Consider the following 15,297-nt stretch of genomic DNA (forward strand, 5'->3'; position numbering starts at 1 on the left):
GAACTGGATGGATGATGCAGACACAAACAGAAACAGCCGGAGAGAGGAGGGGGAACCGGAGAGAGAGAGAGAGAGGAGAAGCCAAATCTCGGCTGCGATTGTGGCCGGCGAGATGGAGGCGGAGTGGTGGGAGTGGGACGGGACGGTCCTGCAGGACGCCGCGGAGATGGACGAGCCCGGAAGGGTGGGGCTCGCCGCCGGGCTGCTCGACGTGAACCCAGGCCGCGGCCAGGAGAGGTTCGAGAGGGAGTGGGAGCAGATGGAGGACGAGATCTACCGCCAGGTGCTCGCCATCGGCTCCTTCGCGAGGTCATCTCTCAACACCACTCGTCGCCATACTCCCCCCTCCCGTGTAGCATCCGCGCTGTAGCCGTAGCGTGCTTGCTGTTCTAGGTCTAGGGGGCGGAGCTGTAGAGCTGTGCCGGTGGAATCGGCGGTGCGGAAGCCGCCGACATCGAGGCGATCCGCCCAAGAGAGCATTTCGGGGCTGAGAGCGGAGGGGGCTGCGGTCGGATGAGCGTTAGGCCTGTAAACCCTAGGGTGGAGAGAGAGTGGGGATTTCAGGGAATGGATGTTTACTCTCGTTTATTAAAGAAGAAGTATATTGCCATCCGGACTAAACCCTAGGGTGGGGAGTGTGTGGGGATTTCAGGGAAAGGAGTGGCTCCACAGCTCTAAACACAGCATCCCTGACCGAAATCTCGCTCTGTAGTCTGGATTAGCTGCGGATCGTGTTCATTAGATTGGATCATGGCACTTCTCATGCTCATTTCCTGATTCATGTGTACCAGGCTGGATAATGATGAGGATGGACGTAGGGAATTCGGCCGTCAAACCGCACTGCACACCTATCTTGGCGGTAAATTATCCGTGCCGACCTCCCATGTTTTTATGATGCTAACTGCATGTTCTAAATGTCTCTTTGCATGTCACTCAGACGTTGATGATATACCGGGCAGAAAAGCTACTCTCTTAGAAGCTGGTTCGATCCTCAGCCTGCCAATGCTCTTTCTTCACGGTAATACTCTTCTGTTTCTGTATGTCATTTGTTAATTCATTCTCAACTTGCCAATGACCTTTCTTCACAGTAATGCTCTTATATTTCTGTATGTTATTTGTTAATTCATGCACTTGTATCCTTCATTTTTATTGTCTTTCTTTTGGCAAAGATTTTTATTGTCCTGATAACCTTGAAGATGCATGGATTGGTGCTTCGTCAAATTTACCGAGATATCATTTAATAGATACTTTTTATGCCCCACAGATTGTGAGTGTTTTTTCTAGTTTTGAATATGATAGTCTGAATTGAAAAGCATTATTATTGGTAGTTGTTTCCTTTAGAATTGGAGATTTGCAGATATAAAGACACGTGTCTACTTTACAGTAAAATGTCAAGATGCCTTGGCTTTTCAATTAATAACGCGTCTAGCTCATGCATGCTAGCATGTTTGTGCTGAACGACAACCTTCCGACAGCCAATAAATGGAAGGTTGTGGTTGAAACGCTTCCTCTTCCAACCGAAAGCGGAAAGCTGCAATTCTACCTCCTCCTCCGCTCCAAGCTCCTCCCTCTCACCCCCCTCCAACACCACCCATGCCCACCTACAGTGTATCAATGGCTCACCCCACCCCGTTCCCGCCTAGTGTCCTCTTAGACGAGAACCCCTGTACCAGCTCTGCCCACCAGACATCTCTGCCTCAGCCGCCTACACCACTACGCTGATGCTCCCCTGGGCCCTGGCCATCCGTCTAAGATCAGGAAGCAGAAGGAAAATATTAGCTGGTGTTTCTCTTGATAATTGAAGTTTTCGTCTGTAACTAGATAAGTTATACTCAATAATGAATCATCTACGAGCAATCCTAAAAAGGTAATATGCTGATAACTTGCTATTAGATTCTTTGGGATCCTGATAGGATGGCCTGTCAAAATAGTTTCTTAATTGCAAATCCAGATCCAGCGAAAAGAGGCACAATTCGGTATGGTTTGTCCTTACTCATGCACGGTTACACATTAGAAGTCATAGCATAAAGGTTATATTATTTTTTCTTACAGACTATCAAATGTAATGGTGCTATGAATATTTCACAGGTGTCGTCCTGTTTCCTGGAGCTACCTTGCCTCTGAAACTAATTGAGGCTAGGTTTGTGGCAGCTGTCGAGAAGGCTTTAAGGCGTGATGATGCCCCGGGCACAATAGGCGTGGTGCGTTCCAATCATGTTAAAATTAGTTGCTTTTACTTGTGGATTAATTTTTAAAGACTATGACTCGATGTATAGGTTCTCATGCACGGACGGCCAAATCATCGAAACTATGCTAATGCTTCAGTTGGAACCACAGCAGAGGTGCCGTACATTTATTTCTGTTATGCTTTGAGTTGCAATTTCCAGACCAGTCTGAAGTTATTGATCAATCTCTATGTGCATGGATTGTTCATTTGGTTAGCTTTTTTTGGTTCTAAATTCCCAATGGAGCTGTTTAGTGACCAACTCCATGTGTATGCTACTCCCTCCGTCCCATAATATAAGAGCATTTTTGACACTACACTAGTGTAAAAAACGTTCTTATATTATGGGACGGAGGGAGTGTATCCTAGTTCTATATACTTAATACTTCCTCCGTCCTGATTTACGTGGCGCCCTCGTTTTTTGTGATTTTACTTTGACAGTCAATTAGATCAATGATATATGAGTATGTGCCATACAAACAGTACTGCTGGAAACTTTTTTCAAATATAAATTCAATGGTATAATTTTTGTGGCACACAATCTACGTCTTACTGGGCAAGTAAATTGTCAAACTTGAACATTGAAATACGTGGGCGCCATGTAAATTAGGGCGGAGGGATTAGGGGTTATTAGTTACATATGGTGGCATGGCACACATGTGATAAATTTTAAGATCCCTTGCATAATCTCGAAAGATAAAATGTTATATGTAATTTGGTGCCATTTGTCTTTTATGGTTAGAACTATTCTTCTGAACAGCCTGATCAGATCAGTTGGTATTTTTGTTTGTTTGCAGATACGGCAACTTGGACGGTCGGATGATGGTTCAATAAATGTTAAAGCACGTGGTCAGCAACGATTTCGTCTGATCCGTTACTGGTCGGATGTTGATGGGGTGGTAAGTCTAAGATCTAATTGGGTAGCCTTGTTTTATGTTCTTTTGAATTAGAAGCAGGACAAATGTAGCTTTGTTTCATTTACTCTTGTCCTTAGGTGTGGGGTGAGGTTCAAATCATTGAGGAAGATCCTCCACTAAGAACTCCAAGAGGTGCATTTGCACAGCTAGCTGCATCTAGGAGCTGCCGGCTGCATACTTCTTCACCAGTTATGAGCTTGGATGTGCCACCAATGAAACAACAGGGCCTTATGGATTCAGGCCTAGATTGTGATACTCCTGCAAGTGATTCAAGTTCACAGTCTAGCAATTCAACGAAGCCTTCTGGTCAGTCAGGCGAGAATACCAACATGGATGAGGAGGATTATATTTGCTCGACACCCTCGAGCTCAAGAACAGATACAAAGCACCAGCACCAGTACAATGCTGCTAATTACTCGAAGAAGCCTCTTCAGGCATCATTGGCCTTTTGGCCTCAATGGGCTTATGAAATGTATGACCCATATTCACTTGCCTGTAGAGCTGCTGGTATGTGAAGCGCTCCTATTTCATCAAACTGGTTTCTTATGAATCTTACAGTGCATTCTTGTCATTACGTGTCTGTTTGGTTCATATACCATGTTTGCCAACATTTGACACAGTTTTTTTGCCATACATGCCTAAGGTTAGGCAATTAAAATTGGCGCCACACTTTGCCATGCTTTCTTGTGGCCTGACAAAGTGTGGAACCTTAGTATACCAACCAAACATGCCCTACATATTTCACTGAATCTTTACTGGACAATGCCAACTTTGCCCTGTGTATATTGTTCTCATAGGAAAAACATCCTCTCACCAAAGTAAATGAATGATAATTGTGCAAATCCTTAGGTATGTTTCTGATTTTCAGCTGGTTATCTTTTTTTACACTGTCCTTTTGTTGCAGATTTGTGGAGACTGATAATCAAAACGCCAAGCATTGATGAGCTTGTAAAAAAGCCAGATCTTTTGTCATTTTACATCGGAAACCAGCTTCCAGTATCGGAACCTGTGAGACAAAAATTGCTGGAGATTAATGGGGTTTCGTATCGCCTACGAAGGGAGATCCAGCTTCTAAAGGCCTGTGATCTCATAAAATGTGGATACTGCAAGGTAACAATCTATTGTATCTGGAGGTGATATTTTAACTAGTTTCTGACTGGTAGTTCTATCTTGATGTTGATCCGGTTTCACTAGTTTGTGGTCTGTTGTTTTCATTAAAAAAAAATAGCTTTCTAGCTCACCTGTATCACAGCATGCTAGATTTGTTAGGAAAGCAACTTGTATTATCATGAGGCCATAGGCCGATATATATATACATGTACAGGTGTGGAACATATGCAGGAAACCCCTTATACAACGGGATAAATACAAAGGGGTACATGACTTATATTATAACTCTAACACCCCCCCTCAAACTCATGGTGGATGAACAACACTGAGTTTGGAGAGATAAAAGCCATGTTGTGCGCTAGTCTGGGCCTTCGTCACGAAATCCGCCAACTGTAACTCGGAAGGCACATACTGAAGAGCAATAACCTGATCCTGCACACCAGCGCGCACATAGAAAGCATCAACACCAATATGCTTGGTAAGCTCATGCTTCACAGGATCGCGCGCAATGCTAATAGCACCTGTACTGTCAGATAAGAGCAGAGTCGGTGTAGTGACAGAAACACCAAAATCCTGAAGTAACCACCGTAACCAAGTCACCTCTGCCGTCAAAAGAGCCATCGCTCGTAACTCAGCCTCTGCACTCGAACGGGAAACTGCGGTCTGTTTCTTCGTCTTCCAGGCAATGAGAGAACCACCAAGAAAAACACAGTAAGCAGAAAGTGAACGGCGATCGGAAGGATCACTAGCCCACGTAGCATCCGAATAGGCCTGAAGCTGTAAAGAACTGGAGCGAGGAAAGAATAGACAGTGAGAGATCGTGCCCCGAAGATATCGAAGAACACGAAGGAGATGACCATAGTGAACCGATGTGGGAGCAGAGACAAACTGGCTCAGAATATGGACCGGATAAGAGATGTCCGGACGAGTGACAGCTAGATAGACAAGACTGCCAACAAGATGACGATAACGCGTCGGGTCAGGGAGAGGATCACCATCAGTAGCACGGAGGTGAACATTGAGCTCCATAGGAGTCTCAACAATGCGCTCGTCAGTAAGAGCAGCACCAGCAAGAAGATCCTGGATATACTTTTCCTGGGATATAAAAAAGCCATCAGAGGTAGAAGAGACTTCAATCCCAAGAAAGTAGCGAAGAGGTCCAAGATCAGACATAAGAAACTGCTCACTAAGACGGGCCTTTACAAAGGCAATATACTCGGGGTCATCCCCAGTGATGATCATGTCATCAACATAGAGAAGAAGAAGAGTCCGACCACGAGGAGAGAGGTGAATAAACAATGCTGGATCATGAGCACTTGCTGAAAAACCAGCAGAAGTGACCACAGAGGCAAAACGCTCAAACCAGGCGCGGGGGGCTTGCTTAAGGCCATAGAGAGAGCGACGAAGACGACATACCATGCCATCAGGAACATAATACCCAGGTGGTGGCTGCATGTACACCTCACGCAGCTCACCATTAAGAAAGGCATTCTTAACATCAAGCTGAGATATAGACCAGTGGCGTGCAGAGGCAACGGCAAGAAGTGTACGAACAGTGGTCATATGCGCCACAGGAGCAAAAGTCTCATCATAATCACGACCATGCTCCTGCTGAAAACCACGAGCCACAAGACGAGCTTTGTGACGCTCAAGAGAACCATCAGAGCGAGTCTTAACCTTGTAGACCCACTTACAAGTGATGGGACGGACGTCGGGAGGAAGAGAAACAATATCCCAGGTACCAGTGCGTTCAAGAGCAGCAATCTCCTCTGCCATCGCAAACTGCCATTCAGGATGAACAACAGCCTGACGGTAAGAAGTCGGCTCAAGAACAGCAGCACCAACGGTGGGAAAGCCAAAGCGATCAACAGGCGGACGAGGACGAGAACGCAAGCCATAAGTAGGCTGAGAGGAAGATGATGACTCATCCACAGAGGCATCCACAGGCCGTGAACGACGAGTGTAATGCTGAGGAAAAGATGGAACAAGAGGAGGAATCGCCAAGGTAGAATCGGGGATTGGCGATGAAGAAGTCACCGGAGATGAAGGTGTAGAATCCGATGACATGCTAGGCGAGGAGACCGGGGAAGATGGTGGCTGCAAATCGACTAGAGGTGGAGAAGCAGAGGGAGTGGAACGAATAGGCACAGGCTCGACAGGGGTAATAAGTGAGTCAGGAAAAGTGAGGAAAGAGATATCCTCTACTGAAACAGTCGAGGAGGATGGGCGTGGGTAGAAGGGGCGAGACTCGTCAAAAGTCACATCTCGAGAGATACGCATCCGACGACCGATAGGATCCCAACAGCGATAACCCTTATGCTCATCACTGTAGCCTAAGAAGACACACTCAACAGACTGAGCGGTCAGTTTGGTGCGTTCGCGAGGGGCAAGTAGAACATAGCAAACACAACCAAACAAGCGAAGCATCGAATAATCGGGAGAACGATCAAAAAGACGCTCGAAAGGAACACCACCCTGTAGAGCAGCAATCATCAATGCACGAGCTGTCTCAAGAAGATGTCGATGCTTTCGCTCAGCCACACCATTCTGAGCATGAGCACCAGGACAAGAGAATTGAGAGAGAGTTCCTTGCTCAGCAAGAACACCACGCAACATCTTAGAGATATACTCGCCAGCGGAGTCAGCACGAAAAACACGAATGGGTGAAGAGAACTGAGTATGAACCATGGCAGCAAAACGCTTATAAATAGACAACACCTCACTACGAGAAGTCATGAAATAAAGCCATGTGTAACGAGAGAAATCATCTATGAAAATAATATAATATTTATGACCACCTTTCGAAGCGAAAGGAGCCGGACCCCATACATCAGAATGGACTAAATCGAAAGGACGCTTAGACACTGACTCACTATGTGAATATGGTAACTGAATCTGCTTGCCAAGACGACAACCCTGACACTCTAACGAGACATCTCCTGAGACAGACCCCAGAAGACCTCGACGAACTAAAGATGACAAACGAGAACCACACAGATGACCAAGCCGATGATGCCACTGCTGGAAGGAACCAGTAACGGAGGCGACTGAAGCGGAGGAACTGGCGATGGTGGTGGCAGCGGAAGGAACATGAAGCCAGTCCAACTCCCAAAGACCCTGAGAATCACGGCGGCGAGGGCCAGCCCCAACCAGAGTGTGTGTGCGACGGTCCTGGACAGAACAAGAATCAACGTCAAGGATGACGCGACAACCAGAATCAGTAAGTTGACCAGCAGAAAACAAATTCATGGTAAGTCGAGGAACATGAGCAACATCAGGAACAGAATAAGAAGGAGTGGAAAGATTGCCTCTACTAGCAACAGAAAGTGGAGTACCATCAGCAGTGAAGACATGAACAGGAGAATCCAGCAATCGAAGAGAGGACAAAGCGGAAGAATGAGAAGACATATGAAAAGAAGCTCCAGAGTCCAGAACCCATGGGGATGTACCTGACTGTGTAGAGGGCGGTTGCTCAGTGCGGGAAGCATCAGTCACAGAACCAGCAGTACCCGTCGAGGAAGAACCTGAAGCCGCGAGCAGACGCTTAAGTCTCAGAATATCCTGCTCAGTCAAAGCAATGGCGGAAGCTGTCGAGGTAGATGACGAAGTCCCTGAAGATGATGATCGCGCCTTGCGCAGGTGTTTCCTCTTCGTGTAGCACTGGGACTCAATATGACCATCATTGTTGCAGTAGCCGCAATGTGGACGGCGACCCGAGCCTCCAGGAGTGGGCAAAAGTGGCGGAGCACTCGAGCGAGAAGGGGTCGGTGCAGCAGGTGGCATGGAAGAAGCCTGAGTAGCGAGCACAGAAGGAACCTCCAGCAAACCAGCACCACGTAAGCGAGTCTCCTCGGCACGAATCTCAGAAAGCGCCTCCATGAGAGAAATACGGCCACGAGCAAACAACTGAGCACGCCGGGGCTCAAACTCCTTACGGAGCCGAGACAGGAACTCGTAGACGCGATGAAACTCCAAATCAGCCTGGACAGCCTGGCAACAGGGGCAAGTACGACAACCAGCACTGCGGAGAGAATCAAGCTGGCGCCAGATAGCAGAACTCTGTGCATAAAAGTCATCAACAGTAGAGTCACCCTGCTGAAGAGCATGCTCCTGACGAACCACAGAAAGGTATAAGGTATCACCAGAGGGCTCATAGCGCTGACGAAGATAGGTCCACATCTGGAAGACAGTAGGAAGACCCAGAAACTCAGAAGCAAACTGAGGCAGAACACTAGCAGTGAGAACAGCTGCAGCACGAGCATCATCATCAAGCCACTGGGTGTAAACAGACAAAGCACCATGATACGTCTGAAGAGCCTCCTCATAGGCCAAAACCCTCTCATCATAGGCACGATCAGCAACCTCATCAGCAATCTTAGCCGCATCCTTGGCGGCCTGATTAGCATCCGGAGGAAGAACCAGGGGAGTCGGCGGAGTAGGGGCCACCGGAGGAACCGGACGGGGCGGACAGCAGACCTCGCCAGAAAGAACGCCCCAGAGACGGATGCCACGCATGTGAATGCGCATGAAGCCAGTGAACTCGGTGTAGTTAGTACCATCGAAGATCACCGGACAGCGAGGGACAGCAACATAGCCCGACGCAGCAGACATTTTTTTTTTTGAAGAGACCCGACGGCAGGCGGAAGACCACGGGCCTGCAGGAGTCGCCGGCGAGAGATGCACCAGTAACTGGAGATTCACCACGTGAAGCCAAAGCAGTGCGCTAGCACAACGTCAAGGCATCAGCACATACACGGCCAAACAGGAGCTAGCTTGCACGGGTGGCGACTGGATCCCACGAGCGGACGTACAAGCAGCGGATTGATCTGACAGGCGCCGGCTGCTGGACAAGCCAGACTCCTGCGGGAGGAGAGCGTGTAGATCAGGAGGGCAGCGGCCGGATCCACGGGTGAACGCAGCACGCCGACGGCGCGTGACGAGGAGACCTTCGGGCGAGGATGCTTCGGCCGGATCGGAACAGGGCAGCCGGGATCTAGCACGAGTTGCGGCGTGCGAAAAAGAAACCCTAGAGCTCTAATACCATGTTAGGAAAGCAACTTGTATTATCATGAGGCCATAGGCCGATATATATATACATGTACAGGTGTGGAACATATGCAGGAAACCCCTTATACAACGGAATAAATACAAAGGGGTACATGACTTATATTATAACTCTAACAAGATTAACATGTTCCAACAAGGCTTGGTCCAAAGTTGCACCCAGATACTTGGGTGCTGTTGCCTCTTGCAGCTGCTTGATGAGTAATGGCATTAATGTAAAACCAAGTTGCTTCTAATTTGTATTGCTCATGTATAGCTAAATCAAATAATTTCAAGATTATGCCCATTACTCTATTCTGACATGTATGTTAATTATGGCAGTCTGAAATAGCAAAGCACAGTGATGTGGTGGTGATGTCTAGCGATGGGCCTCTCGGTACTTACGTCAACAATCATGGGTACGTGCATGCAACGATTACTGTGAACAATGCAACGGGGCTTGCTCTCGAGGGGGAACCCACAGAAGAACACAGCTGGTTTCCAGGGTATGGGCCTTCTTCACGACTCTTGTTTATCTTCCAGTCGCCTCCGTGTTTATTGTACGATCTTTGAATGTGAGATCAAACCATAAGCACATTTGTCTTGCTATATATATGTGCAGATACGCTTGGACTATCGCGTCGTGCGTGCCCTGCGGTTCCAACATAGGCTGGCGGTTCAGTACCACCAAGAGGCATCTGCACCCGAAATCCTTCTGGGGGATCCGCAGCTCCCAGATCGCGGATGTTGTAGATGTAGAACAACAGCAGGAGGAAGAATGATATGCCGCCCTCCGTGTACAGCCAACCCTGCCTTGACTTGTGTCGTCTTCTTCCGTTTCCGCAGACATAGAACCTCTCTTGTTTTTCTAGCCTAGCCCCATATATACCCGCCTTTCGCCCTCAGAGTGGTAGCCAGTGAAGTTCCTGGGAGACTAGCGAACCTATCTTCTTGACTGTGTTGTGTGTACCGTAGTCCGTTTCAGAAATTTTCTGAGATGCACCTAGGCTGGATAATAAGTTTTCCGGATGCTAAACAAAGCATGCCTGTGGAAGTCTGTCTGTACTTAAATAAGTGCGTTATGTTGGAAAAAGAAGTCTAGCTCCATTTGAGATGATGATGCTTGGAAATGTCAAATGTGGCTGCTGTGCAGATCTGGGCAAGTGCGTGCGGCTTCGTGGAGAAGAAAGTATAAAGGCTGCACTTGCCATACCCTGTACGGTAATGCAGTAGAGTATATATCGGTGTAGTGGGGAAGTGGCCCTGATACCTGAGTGAATGAGTGGTAGCTCCACAATTTACCCCATCACCATGCTTGGTAGCACCGAGCTGGATGGATGCAGCAGGGTCGCCGGCCCAGCTGAGCTAGCGCAAGTGGGGAGTAGCCAATGCATATGGAGCGTGTAGTGTCGGTTTGCTCCAGCCAGTATCTATGGAACCGGTAGCGATTCGGCCGGTATTGCAATACCGCTTTTCCTTCTGTAAAAGCGAGAGAGACCTGACGCTCACGGGCGGCACAAGCTGACAGTAGGAGAGAGGGGGAACCAACAGTGACAGAGAATGTGCGCTTCCCTGCGCCTGCATGTTGATTGCATTTACGGACGCACAGAGATCACTTGATTGACGCTACTAATACGAGGTATGGGTGGCTGTAATATAACTGTGTAAAGCTGCAAGGATGGTGCAGACTGTACTTGATGGCGAGCATGCCCAATTGCTCAATTGCCTACTCACTCATTCCCGTACGACTTTTATGTATGGTTGGTTGGGAATCGACGCGCATGCAATGCAGCGCAGCTCGGTCGACGCCGGGCAACCCACCAGCGCTGGATATCTTCTTCCCGGAAGTGGAAATGCTGGCAAATCCGTTTCAGAAAACACTGTTTTCGGTCATTATATAGTTTATTACTGGAAGAAAAGGTGTGTCTACTAGCAGCGCTCATCACCCACGAGAGCCACGTCGGAGGTCGTGATGCCGCCACGGAATGGAACCAGGGTGCGTGGCAACACTGCTCAAAACAAAGTAAACCACGGGGCCGCGGTTAGCCACCGTAAGTACGTACAAGGCTGGTTTGCCTTTCCGGATAGGACACTGGGAGACAGAGGCGAACGAAGGGCAAGACGAAGACGAACGAGCGCACATGCATGTGGTGCATGCACCCCCGTGGCCGCCGCGCACAGCACAAGCGCCGCTCTGCTAGATGCGCGCGCACGCCCACGCCCACACTAGAGCCAACCAGCACGAACAGCGGGCTCTGCTCCTGCTCGTGCTCGTGAGCTGTGTCATTCCATCGTTCCTTCGGAACAGGGCGCCCGTGATCTCCTTAAATTCCCCCCGCTCCCCGATTAAACCTGACACACCCCCTTGTAGCCTTGCACCCAGCTAGCTGCCGGTGAGGTGAGTGACCACCGCGACAGCCAACAGCACCCATCGGCTGCTGCCATTGGCGTACGTGCGTGCAGCGCATTGTCGCGGCAATGGCGGTGTCGGCGTCGTCGTCGGGGGTGCGGGCGCGGGCGAGGTTGCTGGCGTGCGTGGCCGTGGCGGCGCTGCTGCTGCTCGCGCCGGGCGACGTGGACGCCGGCCGGCATGGGCACGGGCGGGGGCGGGGGCGCGGGAGCGGGAGCGTGGCACACAGGCATACCAAGGGCCTGCGGCCGGGGAAGGCGATGGCGGCGAGGCCGTACCCGGCGAACGCGACGGCGGCGGAGGCGATCGAGCGGAGGTTCACGCGGTGGGTGTGGTTCATGGGCGGGCTTGACCACAGCGTGTTCCAGCGCGCGCTCAACCGCGCGCTGCTCCCGTCGACTCGCACGATCGTCGTGGACAGGACGCCCGGGGCGGGAGACTTCACCACCATCCAGGCCGCCGTGGACTCGCTCCCGCTCATCAACCTGATGCGCGTCGTCATCAAGGTCAATGCCGGCACCTACACGTACGTGCGTGACCTGACCTCGCTACCATACTCGTCGATCGTTCTCTTTCGGTGCTCGGCGTCTGACGATGCGGCGGTGCTGCAGGGAGAAGGTGAGCATCTCGCCGCTGCGCGGGTTCGTGACGGTGGAGGGCGCGGGCGCGGACCGGACGGTGGTGCAGTGGGGCGACACGGCGGACACGGCCGGGCCCTGGGGCCGCCCCTTCGGCACCTTCGCCTCCGCCACCTTCGCCGTCAACTCGCAGTTCTTCGTCGCCAAGAACATCACCTTCAAGGTGCGTGCGTACTCGGAAGGCTTGGCCGGCCATGGCGACATGACATCGATTGATTAATTTGTGGGTGAAACTGTGCAGAACACGGCGCCGGTGCCTCGGCCGGGCGCGCTGGGGAAGCAGGGGGTGGCGCTGCGGATATCGGCGGACAACGCGGCGTTCGTGGGGTGCAACTTCCTGGGCGCGCAGGACACGCTGTATGACCACCTGGGCCGCCACTACTACAAGGACTGCTACATCGAGGGCTCCGTCGACTTCATCTTCGGCAACGCCCTCTCCCTCTACGAGGTGCGTGCATCATCTCTTTCTCTCATTCTCCGTCTCAAGCAAGCTTGCACAGACATTCCTCTTAATTTCTCAAGCAAGCTTGCAATTCGAGTCAACAGAGTATCTTTGCTCGGCCTGACTTGTCGGTGTGTCGACTGCCACTGTACCTCCGCCCGAGCCCTGCATAGAGCACAAAGAGGTGGTGGCATGTCAGTACCCGCCGGGGCTGGGCCACAGCAGAGCATCCAGCTCCAGCGCGCATGGCCTACCAGTGTCCCACGTAGAGTCACGTACGTGTGCACGGGTCGGTCTTGAGCGTTCTCACACTGTTAAAACACAAGACAGTGTTCCTGTCACAGTGACAGTACATTCCTGGAAGGGAATAGGACGTGGCTAGTAGCACCGTGAGCCCGTGACGAATCTTTGTCCCGCCAGCAGCCCAGGCCGCCCTTCTCGCTCTGGGGCAGACACGATCTCGTTCCGTGGCAGGCACCGCTCCCGATCCATGTCGTGCCGTGGCTGGCGCCCGTGCCCATGCCATGCTGCGAGACACGATCTCGTTCCGTGGCAGGCACCGCTCCCGATCCATGTCGTGCCGTGGCTGGCGCCCGTGCCCATGCCATGCTGCGAGACACGATCTCGTCCCGTGGCGGATGGATGCTGCCTGCATGCATGCTGGGTCGCGGCCTCCCGTACGTATCCGTCTCGTTTCTGTTCGTCCGCCGTGCATGCTGGGACAAGACAAGATAGAAGGGAATGTAGATTTCCATTAATTAATGGCGGTTTTGGTTCTTGATGGCAGTGAGCCATTGTCGCGCCGCTTGTATCGTTGCGGAATGTAGCTTTCTGCTGGCGGCAGGTTCCCCGGCCCCTCCATCTAGGGCTTGGCCCCAGGTGCCGGCGGCTAGCTCCGGCCCGTGACGGAGGAGCTGGCTGGCTAGTTGGTGCCGTGCCTATCTATCTGCTTGCCCTTAGCTTAATTAGCTCGACATAAAACTTTGGTAGCCAATCAGTCAGTCACTAGCTAAGCTAACCTGGGCGTCCATGGCATGGCGGCATGCGTTTTGGGGAATGCATACAGGGTTGCCACGTGCACGCGATCTCGCCGCACTACGGGGCGCTGACGGCGCAGAACCGGCGGAGCATGCTGGACGACACGGGGTTCTCCTTCCTCAACTGCCGGGTGACGGGGTCGGGGGCGCTCTACCTGGGCCGCGCCTGGGGCACCTTCTCCCGCGTCGTCTTCGCCTACACCTACATGGACAACATCATCATCCCCCGCGGCTGGTACAACTGGGGCGACCCAACGCGAGAGATGTACGTCTCTCCCTCTCTTCTGAATGCCATCTATGTTCCTCTGGCGCAAGTGCAACTGGGCTGACGTCTTTTCTTGTTGGATGCGCAGGACGGTGTTCTACGGGCAGTACAAGTGCTCGGGGCCGGGGGCCAACCACGCCGGCAGGGTGGACTGGTCCCGGGAGCTCACCGACGAGGAGGCCAAGCCATTCATCTCCCTCAGCTTCATCGACGGCCTCGAGTGGCTCAGGTTGTAGCAGCGGCCGGATCCAGGCAGGGGCAACCGCAAGTTAATGAGTAATGACTAGCAGCAGAGTAACTTGGTTTGGCTGCAGCATTTGCAGCTGAATCCATGACGAGCACGCATGGCCATCTCCGGCCTCCGGCTCCTTTTTTTTTTGGCTTTTAGAAGTGGGATGTGAATCACACCACATCGGTTCGTTTTAACAGTTGTTGTGAGCTCTGACGAACACAGCAAACAGTGGCATGCACCTTGTGTTCTCTGTCCAGTGATACTTGTGATTTTTTGTAAGAAAAAAACAGTCGTGACGAGAAAGACTCAAAAGAGACACACTAGTGCAGAACCGGGCAATAGCATCGGTTCGTAAGGCCCTTTAGTGTCGGTTTGTAACCGGCGCTAAACTGTAGGCACTAAAGCCCCCCCCCCCTAGTATTGGTTCAACACGAACCGGTGTTAAAGGGCAACCACGTGGCACGAGTCAGCTTCGGGGGCAGGGAGCCCTTTAGTACCGGTTGGTGTCACCAACCTGTATTAAAATGTTGGGGGGTTTTGGGTTTTTATGATTTCTTTTTCATTTAATTTTGTGTTTTCCATTTGATTATTTTTCGTTTGCTGGTATTTTACGATACTACATATTGTACATGTTATGCATATATATAAATAGAATTTCTAATAGAACCGATCATAATATATATATATATATATATATCATCGAATGTCTGACAACCACCATTAATTAATTCACACACACACACACACACACACATATATATATACAATTTCTCCTAATTTGTGCCTTCGGAGCCAGTGACATTAGCCTATAGCTAATTGGTGCCTTCGGAGCACGATAACAATTGGAAGTGGTTCATGGGGGCGGTAGCGGGTAATAGTATTCTCCTTTGGGATCTATGACCTGGTCGAGCAAAAATCCCGCTATTTCCTCTTAAATTGCTTCTATGCGGTCCGGTGCTAGGAGCTTGTCCCGCACCTC

General features: G+C 50.8%; 2 protein-coding genes across 3 annotated transcripts; both read left to right on the top strand.

Annotated features, from left to right (window-relative positions):
* Positions 1-2: 2 nt before the first annotated feature.
* Positions 3-10,412, top strand: LOC123063546 (protein cereblon). 2 transcript variants are annotated; one of them, XM_044487359.1, is made up of 10 exons: positions 4-309; positions 792-859; positions 938-1,018; positions 2,089-2,201; positions 2,277-2,342; positions 3,022-3,123; positions 3,219-3,648; positions 4,046-4,251; positions 9,637-9,800; positions 9,917-10,412. In XM_044487359.1, the coding sequence occupies exons 1-10, from the start codon at positions 8-10 to the stop codon at positions 10,074-10,076; spliced, it is 1,692 nt and encodes a 563-aa protein (XP_044343294.1). In that variant the 5' UTR covers positions 4-7; the 3' UTR covers positions 10,077-10,412. The 2 variants fall into 2 exon arrangements, with proteins under 2 accessions (XP_044343291.1, XP_044343294.1); XM_044487356.1 differs by having other exon boundaries at positions 3-309; positions 792-1,018.
* Positions 10,413-10,669: 257 nt separating this feature from the next.
* Positions 10,670-14,556, top strand: LOC123063560 (probable pectinesterase 53). Its single transcript, XM_044487371.1, has 5 exons — positions 10,670-12,230; positions 12,316-12,505; positions 12,584-12,790; positions 13,851-14,086; positions 14,175-14,556. Exons 1-5 carry the CDS (start codon positions 11,773-11,775, stop codon positions 14,320-14,322), a joined length of 1,239 nt encoding a protein of 412 aa, XP_044343306.1. The 5' UTR covers positions 10,670-11,772; the 3' UTR covers positions 14,323-14,556.
* The last annotated feature ends 741 nt before the right edge of the window (positions 14,557-15,297 follow it).

Source organism: Triticum aestivum, chromosome 1A (assembly GCF_018294505.1).
Source record: "Triticum aestivum cultivar Chinese Spring chromosome 1A, IWGSC CS RefSeq v2.1, whole genome shotgun sequence".
In the NCBI taxonomy this organism is placed as follows: domain Eukaryota; kingdom Viridiplantae; phylum Streptophyta; class Magnoliopsida; order Poales; family Poaceae; genus Triticum; species Triticum aestivum.